We start from the raw sequence: 17332 nt of genomic DNA on the forward strand, positions 1-17332 counted from the left end.
AATTTTCTGTTGTTATATCTGCCTGAAAATAATTGTCCATTCATTTAATATAATTTCATGGTTTTAGTGGTTTTTTTGGACTTCAAATTCTTTTCAGACATCCGTGCATTGAACGCATCAGAACTCAGTAATAAATTAAACAACATTTTGCAGATGCACTAAATCAGTTCAAATGAACTACCACAGAGCACAGGGCTGTGTGTGTAGACTGTACGTAAAACCTTTTAAATAAATATGTTATGGAAACTATTCCTTATAATATCACAAAGTAAGGTTTCAATCAATGATATCTGGATCAATCATTTAACCTTAACTGGCCTTTTAACATTTCTACTTTCAAGGAAACTCAGCAGCTACAGTTTATCTTGACAAATACCAGCTGCTGAGGGTCACTTTAAAGATCTGGCCTTCAGGGGCTTTCCTGCTTTTAGGAATCAATAATGTAATGCAGGTGAGTAAAAACTTTAAAGTTTAAGACGGGATGTAAGTAGAGGAAAATTTGACATTTTACAAAAAATAGTCTTTGGAAACAGTTCATCTGACATTTGTGAGAAAATGAAAAATAGCTTTTTTTGTAAGATATCAGAGAGATATTAAAAGTTGTGGTTGTGGTTTAAAGGGAACACTGATTGGTGAAGCACCTGTAAAAACATTTTTCTGTAGTACATTTATATGATATAAGAATAACACAAATTGTCACGTTACTTCTAATGTAGTTGGGTCTTAATTACAAAATCCTCAAAAGGCGATCTTAAGCAATTTTGATGTTGTAACTTCAAGGACGGAGGATTTTCAGGACTCACAGTTTGGCATTTGGCGTATTAGCCGTTGACTTTTTGTATCAACAGCATTAACAGATTTGTTTGGTTCCAGCCTCAGAGATCAGTGCCCATTTTGTACAGTGATTTAAATCAAGACTAATGAAGTGACACAAAATGGCAATTCAGTCTAATTATGAGGCTACAAACAAATAGCGACAACTAACATGAAAATGTTTAAACTCTGTAAATGGACAATGCTCTTAAGGTTTGTGTAGATTAGGCAAACAGATATGCCTTGACAGGAAAAAGGATGTCTCTGCTCTAGTGTGTGAGCTATCTCCTGAGAACAATATATTTTACACATGAGGATTCTGGAGACCAAGTGGATGATGAATGCCTCAAAATATTAAATAAAATCAAACAGCCACAACATGTCTCTCCACTGGAAAACGTTGCCTATAAAAGAAAGGGACTATTCTCCTTTTTGTACTAAGAAAGAAACAGATGTGAAAAACAGCACTTTATAGAGTACAGGTTTCGGCATGGCATGAAAGAGGTTTTAAGCTCTCAGATATATACTGAAAACAAAGTGGGAGAAAGAAAACAGGAACCAGATTAAATCAGTTTTCATCCTCCATCCGTCTTCAATTTCGACATCATGGATTTAACTGAACTGTAACAACAAAAGAGTCCTGGTGCTGAGCGAATAGCACATTATCATCACCCCTGAAAGCAAGAATCATGACATAGTCTTTCATACCCAGTGAAGATGGAGGGGTTTGACTACTTGATGGTTTGTAATCGCACTAAATCATGCCTAAGAAACAGAAAAGAATGAACTCATTTATATATTAAAAAAAAACAGTATACACAGTACATATATATAAAATAATATGTATATAAAAAACATGCCCTTGTGTAAGGAAAGACATCAATACCCGTCTCATTTCCATCATATTCAACTATGTACCACAAGAGGAAATGATCACCAACACTTTTTTTTTGAATAAAATGTAAAGCCTTTATAAAAATAGCAGCCTACCTTACAGTTTCTTCAGGAAGGCCTGTCGCTCTGAGCCAACTTTCCACAGCTCCCCTCAGAGACACCATGTGTGTTAAAGCTTATCCTCGCAGTAATCACACCACAGAGCGTCCCGTGGCTTTTAGTCACAAAAGCCACTGACCTGTGTGTTGGGTTTGTGTCCACACACAGTCATATACAGGACTGTTGAGCTCTGATTTGTGAAATACAATTTCTCCTGCTTGATTACCCGCCTGTTCAGAATGATGAACATCACATTTAACAAGGAGTGTAATCAAAACCACTTCAGTCCTTGCCAGTTAATAATCAATAATCATTCACTCCCACACACTGCAGTCTCCAGCTCTTTCTTCACTAAGGCACAAGTCAACAGCACTTTGTCACAGACACATTCACAAGCAGATTGTTTCTAAGCAGCCAGAAATTTATTGTGTAGAATTTTATATTGCACCGTAGAGGACTTCACGGCTGGATTACTGCTCCGGCTGGATCATAAAGCGTAGAGGGTTCCTTCGGTGTAGCCACATCCTTGGTGGGAGAAATTTAATTTCACAGCAAAATTTACAACAGCCAGTATTCACATGAACTGGGTTAAGTGGAGGGTGTTGACATCTCTATTTGCTCTCTAAATTGGAATAACAGCCTGTTTTCTTCATTATTTTATGGTGGTGTGAGACAGGACAGATGCCGTAAACATCAGCCCAGTAAAATCAAATACATTTTGCTCATGGAAGTATGATAGCTGAGTTTGCCAACACTTTTCTGATACCTGACTGATCAGTGGATAAACATTTTTCTACAACACTCTGACACTGACTGCAGCAAACACATAGCATGGGACAGTATCTGTGTCAATATCCCAGTCAATGTACTGTGCAGTAAGGTGGAAAATACCACATATTAACCTTCAGAATATTATCTTAAATATTCATTCTTAGGCCTGCGCAACTTTGCTCAACCAACAAAACCAACGAATGCTAGTTTCCATTATTTAAACCCTTGAACAAACATACAAACACAGAAATAGAAAGACCCTCCAAAAGCCGTTGAGTCAAGAGGCTCTAAAAGATGTGCTATTGTCTTTCTTTAATCAGCTGCAGAGAGGCTACTAAGACACAATTTAGCTGAGCAAAGAGCAAAAGCAAAAAGAATTGAGCAAATACCTTCAATCTGCATTACAAACACAACTAGATACTTTTAATTAGCTTGGCTACTACGGTGATTGTGATTAACTCAGTCAGTGCATTAAAGTTAAAGACTTGGACAAAAATGGGCTTTTCCTGAGTGTTTTCATCCTAGAGACAACAGAGCAGCAGGTTTTAATAGAAAAGCCTTTACCTTTATAGAATGAATTGTGTTTTTCTTAGTATCTTGCTTTTGATCTTTCTTTATTACTTAGTTCATAATTGTGCCCAGATATGCCCACATTCTTCTGATGTGTCCTGTTTTGGCAGCATATTAAACACTGGTTTTAGAGCTCAGCGATACAGTAAATCAGGATGATTAATACAGGATAGAGACGTCCTTGGCCTTCGAAACAGGTTAATATCCTGCGCATCTGCTTTGGTTTCTTCTTTTTCTTTCTTTATTTTATGTGCTCTTTGACATAAATTGCACAATAGATGGGCAACAGGAGGACATAACTAACCTGCACAAAGAGAAGAGCGCAGACATTGTTAGCATATCATGACAGAAGCTTTTATTTCTACTGAGAAGAACCCACAGAAGAATCCTAAAAGGCTTATCTGTTTTTTCTGGATGTTTTTCTGGATTCTCGTGGAAAATATCTTTCATAAAAGCTGCATGCGATAGAGAAAGAAGAAAATGGAAAGCCCAACCAGGACTTAGGTTAAAAACAACAGTGTGTGAATCCATTTTATAGCATGATACAAAGTAAACAGAAGGTTTAAATTTATTAACTGTTAAACCCAGACTAAAAGCACAAGAGTCCAAAATATAGAAATGATTTAAATGCACAGGTGCCACCCCTACTGGTAATGGGAGGTGACAGTTGAGTTCACAAACAGTCTGTTGTAACTCTGAGAACCCAAAACCTTCTCTTCTGTGGCTCGGGAAGCGAGCGTGCATATGTGAATAACAAGCAAACATATCGGAGTTTCTGTGTTGCCCTCTGAGAGGACACATTCCTCGCTGGTCCTGCTGCAGCCTTGTCATACCAAACAACATGTAAAAATGTGACCCATATGGTCTCCCTTTTCAAGACGGGTTGATTGAGCTGTATGGAAGTCATAGCCCACCCACAGAATACAAATAAGGAGAACCATATGTGGGGAGATGAATAAGGTAAACTGCACAACATTTTTATTAGATACAATTTCACTTGCCTTGTGGATGCACTGCAAGGTGAGACTTTAAAAATAAACTTTGAGCGACAGAAAGAAAAAGATGTCTGGTTTCCAGAGGGTAAATCCATGAAACATGGAACCACTAAACCAAATGAACAATAACTATTATGTTTTGTAGTTGTAATAAATTGACCAAAACGTGATCAAAGCAAATATCATGTCCGTCATCCAACCCGCCATCATTAGAGTCGACTGTAGCAGAAACTGAGCACGTTAATGAAAAGTCAAAGTAAAACATTGAACTAGATGTGTGTCTTTACAGTAGCTGGCCTAATAAACTCCACTAAGGCTGTGAACAAATGTTTACTTTCATAGTTTATAATATGTTTGTGTAAAATCCTACTTTTCTTTCATGGACTTTGGACCACATTTGATTTTCATTTCAAACACAAATGTTCCCTTTCAGAACACTTGTTTATGAAATGAATAATTACTCAAAATACTGGAAATGCACCATAAATAAATCATCAATGCGGAATTAAAGTAATTGAAACCTTTTTCCCTTTCAGCTCTCACATACTTAATTAGTTTTTAACTTAATAAGTTAATCTTAGCAGTTTATAGACTATTCAACATGGATAACTGAGACATCACTGCACTCAAAGTGGCCTTTATACATTATTGAAAAGCAAACAGATAACAAAATATTGCAGTTTCTGTGATACTCACATTGTTACAGGACGTCTGTGAGCGGCCTCCACCATGTACCTCCACCTCTGTCGGTGGTCTGACAAGATCAGTGGCTCGTAACAGCAGCCTTTTATTTTGGTTTTGCAGTATTTGTCAATGTATTTCCTGCTGGTGATGGTTTAGATTAGATTAAGAAATGACCTGAATCATCAAGCATTTGCAGACAGCCAGTCCCGCCTGCTAAGAGCTTCAAGATGATCTCTCCTAACTAAATATATCACATGCTTTGAACAAAAGAACATGTTCTTAACAGCCGCTCACATGGACACGTCTGTTTTCTCAATCAGGTTAAGAGAATAAACATGTTTGTGGATGAAAAAAAAAGTTATTATCAGCACCTGGAAACATATCCTGACATTATGTAAGTGTGTTTATGTAAAGCTTACAGTATGTTGTGACATATACGATAAACCTGAGACCATGATGCATGAATAATGCACAAGAAACCCTTCATGAAAAGTAAACTACCATGGGTTGTGACCTTTTTCCAGCTTAAAGTGGCCACTGGAAGTGTTGATCTGATGAATGTCAAGGCACCCCTGACTCACTGCAGGCTGTTTTTGACCGCGGGGGTCTCAGAGGAGAAGGGGCCAATGTATTAATCTGCCCTGAGTATGGCAATTGTTACCCTTTCCTTTCATGTGGTGAGGAGGTTTGCTGTCGAGAGGGCTGCGTAGTCTCGGACAACTTAAATAGGAGCTCATTCATTGCGTCTCCTGCGTTACAGAAAAGGAAGAAATGTAGTTAAATTGGAAAGAATCCATGATATTAAACAGTAGATGGGATTGTGAAGTGCTAGGACTAATCATGCCAGGCAACAGGCCACAGGAATGCAAATCACCCCTCAAGCCAAGAGTTAAGTTAGCAGGTGGCCTCTTCTATTCACTGAATGTCAACACTCCTTTTAGATGCAGCCCACATAACATCTGGGCAGGCCAGCCACTGCTTTTAATTAAGTGAAATACAGTCACTCAATGTTCTGCCATGTCAGAGAAAAAAATGTTATAAAAGTGGGACGGTGGGGGGAGAAAAAGTGCAACAGTACATATCCTGTTCAGTGAAGGTCAACACAGTTGTGTAAATAAATATTAATCCTTAACCTAATCCCTACATTTCCAAGACCATTGAAAATCTGTGCGTAACCAGAGTTCTTCTCTGGAAATAGCACGTTCTCTCACACTTCTCTGGAAGTTCTGCTTAACCTGAGCGAGAAGGGAATGCAACAACTTGCGCCGTTTAGTTTATGGTCTCCACTTTGTTTCCGGGGTTGAATCTTAGCTCTGAGGATGTGAGTGTACAGAATCCATGCAAGCAGAGGTGTGCCATACATAACACATAAATCATGTGATGGATAGTATCTTTCCCCCATAATCTGGAAGAGATTGGTTACAAAATGATATACTTTTCTCTGCTGGCAGTCTCATGATAATCACCCTTTTGGTCTGGCTTTGGAGGTCACTGCACTGCTTTACTGCTAGCACTGTACCACTAGCATTACCACTCCCCAAGAGCATGTCAACAGGCTCCGTGGGTGGACCCCAAGTTTATATCATACTTGTCAAACATTTATAAAGACGAGACGGTAGTCCAGCAACAGTACGTAAAACATCCGCAGAGCTCCAAACAGAAATACGAAGGGACGACTTGAGTTTAAAAAGGCTGGAGACCTTGCAGCTGGAGGAGGGGGAAAAAGCTCCAAGATGAAATGCAGTTCTGCATATAGCTCACGGTGATAAATGAAGCAAGAAAAGCTCTGAGGTCAAGTAAAGGCAAAGCAAAAGACAGTGGTTTTCAAGTGGTACATTTATTAAAATACACAACACTCTACAACGAGATATACTTTTCCCAAACAAGAACTAGATTTAGCATGAAGCAAAGACATTTGCAGCTATGACACAGAGGAACACACAGAGGAACAGTGTTTATGTAAGAGATTTACATTAACACTGTGTAAAAGAAAAAAAAATGACCTAAATTGTAAAGCATTCATAAGTGAACACTCAACATAATAAGAGTTTCATTCCAGACTGACACAATTCCCTTCTGAGAACACGGTCATTTATAAAAACAAAAAAAAGCTGACGTGGAAAAGGCGAAGCAGTATCACTGCTGAAAGACGGTGACAGCTTGAAAATAGCTTTGGGCAGTTTGGTTTATTTTAGAGAACACTCACTGTTTTTTGTTTTTTTTCCAGTGATCCAATTTGAATTACAGCCTGTTCACGTTGTGATGTTTGCGCTAGTAGCATCATATGCCTTGTTTGTCAAATGAATTTTTGAAGCACAATTTTGTGACATTATTCTGTCTGTAGTCATTTCTAATTGTTGGTCAGAAAGAAAACACATTACAAAATTAGCGATGAAGAAAAAACACACACATTTTATATTTGAAAAGGGGAAAACAAGCAGGAGGGGAAGCGACCTTATGTATCATGATGACTCCAGTGAATAATTTACTCATAAAAGTTATACAGATGTAACTAAGAGGGAGTATATGCCAATGGACACAAAAGTTATGAGATAACTGCCTTTAAGTAAAATCATTTTGTCTAATCATTTAAATATCACAATATTCAGTGCTATTTTAAAAAAACAAAAATAAATTAGGTAATAAAACTTTATATACATAATACTGTACATAACATCACACCTGCAGCAGATGTGTTTTCCAGCGATTCCCATACCAGATAACATAAATTAAAGTTAGCCCAGCCACTAATGGCAGCCACAAGACCTGACTACCATATTTCTGTATTTCTTGAGGATAACGTTTGAGCTGTCATCAAAGTAAAGTACTGATATTGCGTTGAGCTTGGTTGGGGCACAGCACGGCTTTGGCACATTTTCAGGAAACATTAAATGGACCTATAAATGAGAGCAGACAGTAGGTTTAAAAGAGGTGCGACTGCAGCGAGTTTCAAAACAATTATACCTGCTAAGAACATTATGGTCGCTTAAAACATGACTTTATTGCAAGACACATGTGCAATACACTCCAAAGAATACTTACCAGGGTTTGCACAATTGCATGATTTGTTGCGTTCATGTGTGCGTTGAGTGGGAACGAGCATTCACCATCACAGTAAAAAGCAGCGTAGCCCTCAGGTGCAATGATCCAATCCTTGACAGAAAGAGGCCAATTTGCTTTTCTTTATTTATGACACAGGATGTGTTTTCTCAGTGTGACCATTAATGTGAATTTAAGAAGTGTGTCATTCACCGCGTTATTACCATGTGTTAATTCTATCCCTGTTTGGCACAAGAGACGTGAAATCATTTTGTCTTACCTGCCAGCCCAAATCTCGAAAGCTGACATAAAGTTCATGCTTCTTACAGGCTTGCTTCTGTTCACTGGTGTTGTAATCTGAAAGTTAAGATAGCTGATTATGACAGAAACTAGCACGTCTTTATATCTTGCTGTTTGCTTATCGTCAGAGGATTGGCACAACTGTTACTTAGACATCTGTAAAACCCATGAACAAATAAAAACATATACAGCACTGTTGAAATATGCACTGTGGATCTGTACATTAACACAATGTTTGTAAATTCTTCTTTCTAATAAATCTTATAATAATAACAAACAGTAAATGCTAGGTTAAATTTATTGACTGCGGAGACACAGATGTTGAGAAGCTATAACTGTAGCGCGGCAGAGAGTCATTTATTCATAAAACAGGCAAATTGAACAGGAGGATGACAGTAATTCATCCATCAATGTGTTGGATTATTAGTTATTCCTTGAAATTATTAATGATTAATGAAATGTGCAGCACAGTACAGTAAAGACTAAGCCAGTAGTCATTATATTTAATCACTCTGAGTACTTATACTGTATGTTCACAGCATTGTTAATTCAGTTGAATACAGTTGACTTCAGATTCTGAATGAAAACCTTCTTTGTTTCCAAGTAGAAAATTAGTTGTTTTCTCCAGAGTAACATTTTTAAAGAAAAAGAAATTATTCTGGAGGAACAAACAAAAGAGCATATTGTGGGAGGAAGCTATTGACAAGATGAAGTTCAATCCACCCCAAGTTCATGGCAGACAGCCCACCATTGTGAACAGATGATCAAAATATTATTTCAAATTTTACGGCAATCTGGCCAGTAATTGTGGTGATGTCTGGCTGCAGACGATTATGTTCAGTGGACATTCTGATGCATGTGGTTAAAATGTATCTAATTTAGAGATTTGATGTAAAAGAAATTATAGAAAAGAAATCTATCACGTCATAAAGGTGCACATACCTCCAGTTTTTGGCGCCCTCGATGATTCTTGCTGATTAGTAGATTTATTGCGATTGTGGTTCTTTTTCTTCCCACCAGCAGCTCTGACAGAGCGAAGTAACACCCCGCTGGCCTTGAAGAAAGCAACCAGGAAGGGCTGTTTGGACTGGGGCCCATTCCTCCCAATGATTCCAGCAGATTTTATGTTGATACTTCGTCCTTTAAAAATCAGCAGGTAAATAAAACTTTCAAAACAAAACTGGGTATTTTATTATTTTATGACTGCTTTCAAGGTAAGGCTGAAGTCCAGCATCTTCACAAATACAAAGTCTGGATCAACCCATTAATCTTTTTAGTGGATTTATTGTTATTTATTGGTAATAAATAATCACAATCCAAAAACTATCAAATGTACAAGTCACATTTGCCCCGAAGTCAATGAAATACAAGATTTTAATCAAATACAGACATTGTGGATTGTCTCAAAAGATGAACTTCCTGACCCTTTCTAGATTCCAAGAGTCTGAAATAAATCTGGGGAGGTTACAAAGAAAGGAACAAATGTCAAATTCATAGACAGAAAAACTGAACTTCACTTGCCGTCTACAGTCTCCACACAGAGCTGCAGGCCCAAGTTCTGCTGTGGGTTCATCACCCAGTGGTTACTGGTGGCCGTGATGTCAAACACCAGCCAGCCCCCATCGGACGCCTGGACCTTTTTGGAGTCGAGCAAGAATGTCTCTGCATCTCTACAGGTCAGGTAAAACAATGACAAAAAACCCCCCCAAAACATCTGTATTAAATAAACTGCAGCTATTGCACAACAAAAAACATACACCCTGTCTTCTGATTATTTAAAATAGATTATAATCTAATGCAAATGAATATTTATCTCTGTGGGTATGTTGGTTTTCAAGATTATTACTCCTGCGTTTCAGACCAGTGCCGCTCAAACAGATGGTGAAATGAATGTGGTCACTTTACTGCATTATAAACAAATTACAAAACCTCTGTGCTGGCTACAGTTTGTCAAGTAAAAGTGGCCCCTGCACCTTACTGCTGCATAGCTTTAATGGCACACAGAAAAGAAACCATATGCTTGTTTGGGGTATTTAGATTGAATCCAAGAGGTCTTAACCACTTAGACGAGAACAGATAAAGACAGTATCACTGACTGATCACAAATGGGTGCTTTAGCCCAAACTCTGTAGCAGAAGCCAGAATCTGAGTGGCTTTTATTCGTTTCTTCATCTCTTTATCCCTTTGAAACCAAACATTGTTCTCTAAAAAAGCCCCTCAGCATTGAAAACTGGCCATTTGGTGTGTAAAAGTAATTTGGTGATTTTTGTGTGCCAGCTTTGTAGTGTAAATAAAAAGAAAAGAGTGCTGCTATTGCTGAAGAAGCTGTGACTTGTAATAAACTGCAGAGTTTTGTGGCAAAACATGTGCCAACATTTCAGCTATTTGATGGGCAAAACCTTTTTCAGGAGTTATGAATCTTGTGTATCAGCCCTTATGTATTTTTAACATGACTCTGACATAAGGCATCAATCAACCTTAAGTTGAAAAAGCCCCGCTTCGCAATTTGCATTGGATTCCTTTCAAGCAGCAGATCGGATAAGGCCTGTTCAGTTTTTGTGGTTACATGGTGCTGGTCGGAGAGAACCAAGATTTTCCATGTGGCCTCAAGGGTTCAGGAACTATTCATGTGTTTATTACAGGTGTAATAAAACTCAACCACACAAGGTTAATCCTTATGACTGACTTCCTGCTGAACTTCCTCTTTGAAATGTACAGCATTACGCTTACATCCTGTGATAATTTAGTTTCTGTAGGTAAGAATTTGCTACTCTCATAGCCATATCCAAGAGGAAAAATGTTTTTCCCAGGCCCACATTAATCTGTGATTACTGGATGTACTGTTCCACAGACAGCAAGTTTAGTGAGCGAGTGAGTGGATGCCAGCGATAGTGTAAGTAACACCTCTTTTTTAGACTTTTTAGTCTCTTTTCACACTGTTTCCTGCAAATTCAGTTCACATGCCACTCGTCTCCATTAGCAGTGTATGTTCAGTGGCAAAGTTGGCAAATACGGGACGTTGATTTAGTGGAGTGAAGGAAGGTCAGGTTGGTGCGCAGTCACTTTAAAAGTGCCCTAAACTGTAGGTTTCAAATTCCTCTAAGAATTGGCTCTGCACATGCTTTAGAGGGGAGGAAATACATTCAACATGTTTGTTCGACCTCAACGATAAACACATTGGATTTTGGTGAGAAACAGTAAGTGTAAACTTAACTTTGTTTACAAAAACCTCTACAGGGTACCTTTAAAACCGTCATCACGAGTTCAATCCCATACGCATACTAGTAAGTGAAGAGTACTGCACTTATTTGAAGTGATTTTTAAAGTATTGACAGGAAGTGAGGGGAGAGAGGGCAACAAGAACCACGGCTGACCACGACCTGAGGACGCTTCTGTTTGTGTACATGGTCACTGCTTTAATTCACTGATGAAACCATTACTATAACTATATAACTATACTTTAGTTTGTGCACAAGTGGATTTTGTAAAAACCTGACCAGTTTGAGTGTTAACAATTTTTCTGATTTGTTAAAGAAAAACATAAATGAATGTTCATGGCTTTACAACTATGATACAGAACTATGAATATACTGCTTTTTAAGTTGAGAAAAACTGTTTTGAGATCACATTTTCAGATATTGCTTCTAAGATTTCTAGCACTGGGAAAGCACTTCTCTTCTTTGTGAATACTGACTGAAACATATGATTCCTCATGAAAATGTGCGTGAAAACTTAAACTGAGCAGTCTTCCCCTTTAAGATGGCAGAGTCCATTGACTTGGACCTTTTCAAAGCCCAGGAGGGCCATATCTCCCCTTCAATCACCCACACACATTTTTGGCAAGCAAATGTGGGCCCACTTTTAAGTACACCCTTGTGTATTCAGCTATGTCATGGTTTAAACTTCCGGAATATTGTTAAGACAGGCAGGTGGTGGGCATAACAGTGATCATGGGAGCACCCGAGGGAGCCCCCCCTAATATGGGCCCTCAGGGTTTCATCTGGGACGCGGCCAGCTCGGCAGGCAACACAAGACGAGTGATAACTGATGGACCTTCTGAGCTTCGTAAGTGGCCAACTTGCTAATGGAGCTCTCTTTATCCGAGAACTATATTTGTAAGGCAGACATGGTGCGAATGAAGGAGAACAGAGTTGGAGATAGAAGGACATTTTGTGTGAGTGGAAAGTTTCAGCCGTGCAAGACAATAGCTGCTGGACTACCTTTTTTTTTTTTAAACTGTGAAATAAGATTACTGTAGGGGATCAAAGCACGGCTGAAGTAACAGCTATTTCTGTTTTCTTTCCATTGCAGTTGCAAACAGGGTGATGTTTGCTGTGTGCTTTGTGTTTCACAGCATTTCAGATAAGTGAGAACAGGCTTGATGCAAGTCATCCTTGTCCTATATTATTTTTTTGAGATGTTTGATTCCTGTGGGACTGACTGATTATGCGAGGCCAGAGTAGTTTTCTGTTGAATATCAATGATCAGCATCTGTTCATCCCTAATATAAAATATATAAAATATCCTTTAATCATTTGATCAAGAAACATTGAGATGTTTTAATTGAGAAAAAAAGGACTAACAGGCCCGCATTCATAATACTACAAAAGTACATTAACACCAAAATGTACTTTAATTACCAAAAGTAGGAGTACTTATGAAGTATGGCCCCTGTCAAAGTCTATACTATAATTACTGATGGACTAAAGCAGCATATTCATGTTTTAGCTGGTTGAGGAGGAGCAATTTTTAATTACTTTATATATTTTATTAGTTTAATCTAAAACAGTATAACATGCCTTATAAAGTAGGTCATATATTTATTTATTTTTTAAACCATAATCTGCAAAGTAACTATAGCTGTCACATAAATTTAGTGTAATAAAAAAACTCCACATTTTCTGGAGTAGAAGCATAAAGAAAATGGAAATACACAGTACAGTATAGTGACAATCCACCACTGCCTTTAATGTTTGGCATTGGTTGGTCTTGTACTTACTTGTTTTGATATTCCTTGATAACTTGATATATGGAAACCTTGAGAGTAATATTGTCGTAGCGGGCATGGCTGCGGTCCTTATAGATCCGAAACTCTGCAGCCGTCACCGCCTCTCCATCTGGGATCTGAGTCAGATCAAAACGGAACTCCTTGTAGTGTCTTCGTTGGTGGGAAAAATCTTTATCTTTCTCCACTGGGAAAGAAATATTTTATGATCAATTTCATTTCTTACTGGCAGCAAAGCTTAAGCTGACCAAAAAATATGGCTTCACCTCCTGAACCACTGCGTGCGTTGCTCAGAAGAGAAAATATGCCAGCATTAATGTACAGAAAAAGAGTAATTTATTACATCTTCTTTTACATTCCAGGTCCAATCCAAACATTTTGACTACCAACAAAAGCACTTTCCAGTTCATTAAATCAGTCAACTGAATACAGGTAGCAGTTCCCAGACAGGCCCTCTACTGTGTGCCTTAACTGCATTCTCTGGCCATGATGAATGGGCTGTCAGTTAAGAAAAACAGGCTGATTTCAATTAAAAACACTTTGGTCTGATCCTAAAGTGAGAGAAAAGACCAGACAGGATTCTTCGACATCATGGGCGCGTCTACTCTGACCTCATCTCTGACCTTTTACTGACCTCCTGTAGGTTTCATACAATGCGCTAAGAGGGTTTAATGACACTTGACCTTATATTAGAAATATTTCTAATATAATCAATAATGTGGGATATCTTTTTAGGCCTGTGATTGTGGAAAATGTTTCCAAAAAACCTATGTTCTGCTACCCGGGAATAAATAAAATATATGTACTGTTTGATTTTTCAAAGCCCCTCGATAAAATGACTTTAATGACCGCGCCAAGGAGCCTCAGAGCATCAACATTACCACCTGCTGACTAAAGATAGTTTGCTGCTACTAAACATCGACCGCCAACTGTCTCACACCCCAGCCTCTTAGCAGAGAAGGGGCATGTGGCTGAGATCAGTGAATTCCCTGTCATCTGTAGTGATATCATGCAGTGCCTTTCACTGATATTTTATCAAGAGAACGCCTGCGGTTACTTAGCACAAAGAGGTCAGAGGTCAGGTCTGACTTTTACCCACTGAGCGCGTTCCATTATTTTAGCCCCAGGCAGTAATCTGAAGCAGAAGTGCCACTGAGAGCGTGGAGCATCTAACTTTCAAATAGCTAAAGATTAAATAATAATGACCTCACTCCCCTGTAAAGGTGAGGCTGCGTGCATTCGGGATGTGTTGCATATCAGATTCAGTGTCTACCAGGAGGGTATTCATATTTTGTCCAGAGGATTAATAAATGACTGGTGTGTTACATCGTTACATCTTTACTCCCCTTCCATACAAATGGCTGACTTCTATTCGATACTTTCAGTAGGCACATTAAACTGCATGAGATCCCACATAGACGTTTGTAAAAGAGCTGAGGTCAGTAGCTATATTTGAGCGTACTGTAATAAAGACAGAGCCCCATTGAACACTTCACTGACAGTCCCCAGAACGAGAGCAGAGCTTTCAAGGCTGACAGTGTACATGCCCTGGTATAGTGGTAAGTGGAAACAGATGGGCTCAGGCCAAGGTGAGGGATTATACTCGCAAGAAACTATACAAATCCACTGTTACATGTTTTGCTATATATTTAGGAACATAAAACCCTTAACACTACGGTGCCAACATTGCGTACAGTTATCTTCTTTTATCATTCATTTAAAAATTTTGCAATGCTGCGTCATATTACACTTTTGAGTAAGTGTCTATGTAGTGTGTTTAATATTTTAATTTACATTGAAGAACAATAAATGCTACAGAGAACACAGATATGAGGAGTAGGGCTACTGCTTTCTCTTCTCTTTCTCTGACAGAGCCACAAGAAATACAAGCATCAGTCAATATCACTCCCCTTTTAACAACAGGAAATAATTTAGACCAATTTTCTCAAGGTCAGACAGTCATCTGATAAGTTGCACTGAACTGCCGGGTTAAAGGTCACGGCTACTGAACAAACACAATCATTATACACATCAGCTGCTTTTTAATAGAAAGCAGCACAAACTGATAAGGTCAAAATGTTGAGCTTAATTCTGTGAAACCCAAAATATTTCGCGCAAGGCCAAAGCAACTGAACTGATGCCCGAAAATGTACTTGTGACATTTTCAACTTTAAATTTTCCAAATAAATAAATAATGAATGAATGAATGAAAGGAAGTCAATTGTAAACTTTGCTTGGATGCGCAGCACAATTGTTATAAAGTTTTTCATTTTTTTATATATAGGGCTACACAGATATGATTATTTATAGAATATCAGCAATTATTTTGACAAAATTAGTAAACTGCATGTGTTGATATATCCATATACAATAAAACAGGCAGGCCAAGAAATATATTGATTCATTTATATCGGCCTAACTCTTGAAAGCTGGAGTATGTCCTTATATTCCCTTGTCTGCAGTGCACTGAAGAAGAAAAAAATGCGTCTAATCTACTGAATATTAAGCTTAGATAAAATGATATCAGAATGAGCTGGGGGGGGGGGATTTTTCTTTCTAATGAAACTGCTTCAACCCTAAATGTTGATGAAATCAGGAATCGCCTGCATTAACATTCGACCAGTTCATCAATTCTGACTTGATAACAGCAGCTGACAAAGAGCCTGCTTTAATGCCACTTACCTAAATTGACAAAACTCATCACCATGTCGGCGTCATTGAGGAAGTTGGTGTCGTGCGCTGTGGTGAGTGCGGGGCTGTGGCCTAACAGAGGGGCCGCTCGGTAAGGCTGTGCCACACGGGAGTACCCGGCATTCTGGGGGCTGTAGTAACCTTTCCTGGAGTGCCCTTGAGCCTTGGCACTGAAGCTCTTCCCTGCGCCCTGCTGCAACCCCTCCTCCTCCTCCTCCACGGCCATAGCGTTGTACAGGTCCAGCATGAAGAGCGGCGCGGAGGACGCCTGCTTCCCGGGAGAGAAGGGCCTCGGCCGGTGAGGCAAGCCCAGGATGGAGAGGATCTCTCTCTGGATCTCCCTGCGTTCGTGATTGCGCAACCGCCTGTAAATAAAACTGGAGTGCACATGGTTGTCACTTAACCCGCAATGAGCGCAGGACAGAAAACTCAAACAGCTCCACGCAAGTCCAAGCACAGCACGGTTCAAAGGTGTAAGCGCTGTCATCTTGACAAATAGCTCACTTTGGGAGGTGAAGTAGAACTACATCGCACTCTGTGAGAAAAATAAAGCAATTTATATCTCTGCCAACACGGAATCATAGACTCTCCATATTAGCCAGAGGCACCACAACTTTCACGGTGGTAATGTGAGAGGGCTTTTTTCTACAGATGAGGGATCAGTTTGCAGAAAAGTCGCCGCTGCTCTCCTGTGCGCCGGGCTCCTCCAGCCGTATTTACTCCTCCAGGGTCCATCCAAAGTCTGTGCCACACCAACTATTTATGGAGTTATGACCCCGTCCCTCACCTTACTCCTCTGTGATGAAAAAACGCGTAGGTACGCCCATAACGTCGAGGGATAACCCGGAGTTTCCAGTGGATGAAATGTGTTGAACTGTGTCAAAAATGAGAGACAGAGAGTAGCTCTCGACTCATGCCCCGGCTCGCACTTTTCTTTTCTTTTTTTTTTTCTCTCTCTCTTTTTTTTTTTTTTTTTTTAAACCCTAAGAGAGTGGAGCCTACTGGGGCTAGTTGCCCTCTGAGTCCAACCCCACACTCAACTTTTTGTTTTTGCGTCTCCTTCTAGCGGCCGCAATAAAACTTCGGCGCAGTCCCATGATGAATGTGGCGGCTCAGGAGTGTAAAAGGAGACACTTGAAATCCGAGAGCCCGCCTTAACGAGTGAAAGAATAATGACAGAGCCTTTTAATCACCTCAACTTCTTGAAGCGAGCGTGTTTATTAGGAGAGGGCAACAAGGATCCTGTGTTTGCATGCTGCACACGCAGGGCTCAATCCACCGGGGCTGCTGTGAAATATACTCTATTAAATACACCACTAAACAAACAAGTGGGCCTGCTTGTAATGTACTGCACAGTGCGATCCCAACAGACAGGGATAACAACAACACAAAGATGAACAAAGTGTAAAATGAGTATTGGGAACCACAGACCAACTGCATGTCTCCTCATGCTACAGTGGCTTCCATCTTC

General features: G+C 39.3%; 1 protein-coding gene across 1 annotated transcript; it reads right to left on the reverse strand.

Annotated features, from left to right (window-relative positions):
* Positions 1 to 6644: 6644 nt before the first annotated feature.
* On the reverse strand, positions 6645 to 16799 carry bmp5 (bone morphogenetic protein 5). The gene is made up of 7 exons (XM_071480836.1): positions 15853 to 16799; positions 13165 to 13357; positions 9687 to 9835; positions 9108 to 9305; positions 8146 to 8222; positions 7869 to 7979; positions 6645 to 7723 (listed from the first exon to the last, which is right to left on the reverse strand). The coding sequence occupies exons 1-7, from the start codon at positions 16346 to 16348 to the stop codon at positions 7574 to 7576; spliced, it is 1374 nt and encodes a 457-aa protein (XP_071336937.1). The 5' UTR covers positions 16349 to 16799; the 3' UTR covers positions 6645 to 7573.
* Between the last annotated feature and the right edge of the window lie 533 nt (positions 16800 to 17332).

The sequence above is a fragment of the Trachinotus anak genome, unplaced genomic scaffold, assembly GCF_046630095.1.
Source record: "Trachinotus anak isolate AG129_WGS33_773 ecotype Australia unplaced genomic scaffold, CSIRO_AGI_Tana_v1 ptg000007l, whole genome shotgun sequence".
NCBI classification, from domain to species: Eukaryota; Metazoa; Chordata; class Actinopteri; order Carangiformes; family Carangidae; genus Trachinotus; species Trachinotus anak.

Excerpts from the sequence above, each read along its gene's own strand:
- bmp5 (XM_071480836.1), bottom strand. The coding sequence starts at position 16,348 with ATGACAGCGCTTACACCTTTGAACCGTGCTGTGCTTGGACTTGCGTGG. Across the intron at positions 9,836-13,164 it reads ATCAAGGAATATCAAAACAA|AGATGCAGAGACATTCTTGC; the intron begins GTAAGTACAAGA and ends CCTGACCTGTAG. Across the intron at positions 9,306-9,686 it reads CTGTGTGGAGACTGTAGACG|GACGAAGTATCAACATAAAA; the intron begins GCAAGTGAAGTT and ends TGATTTTTAAAG.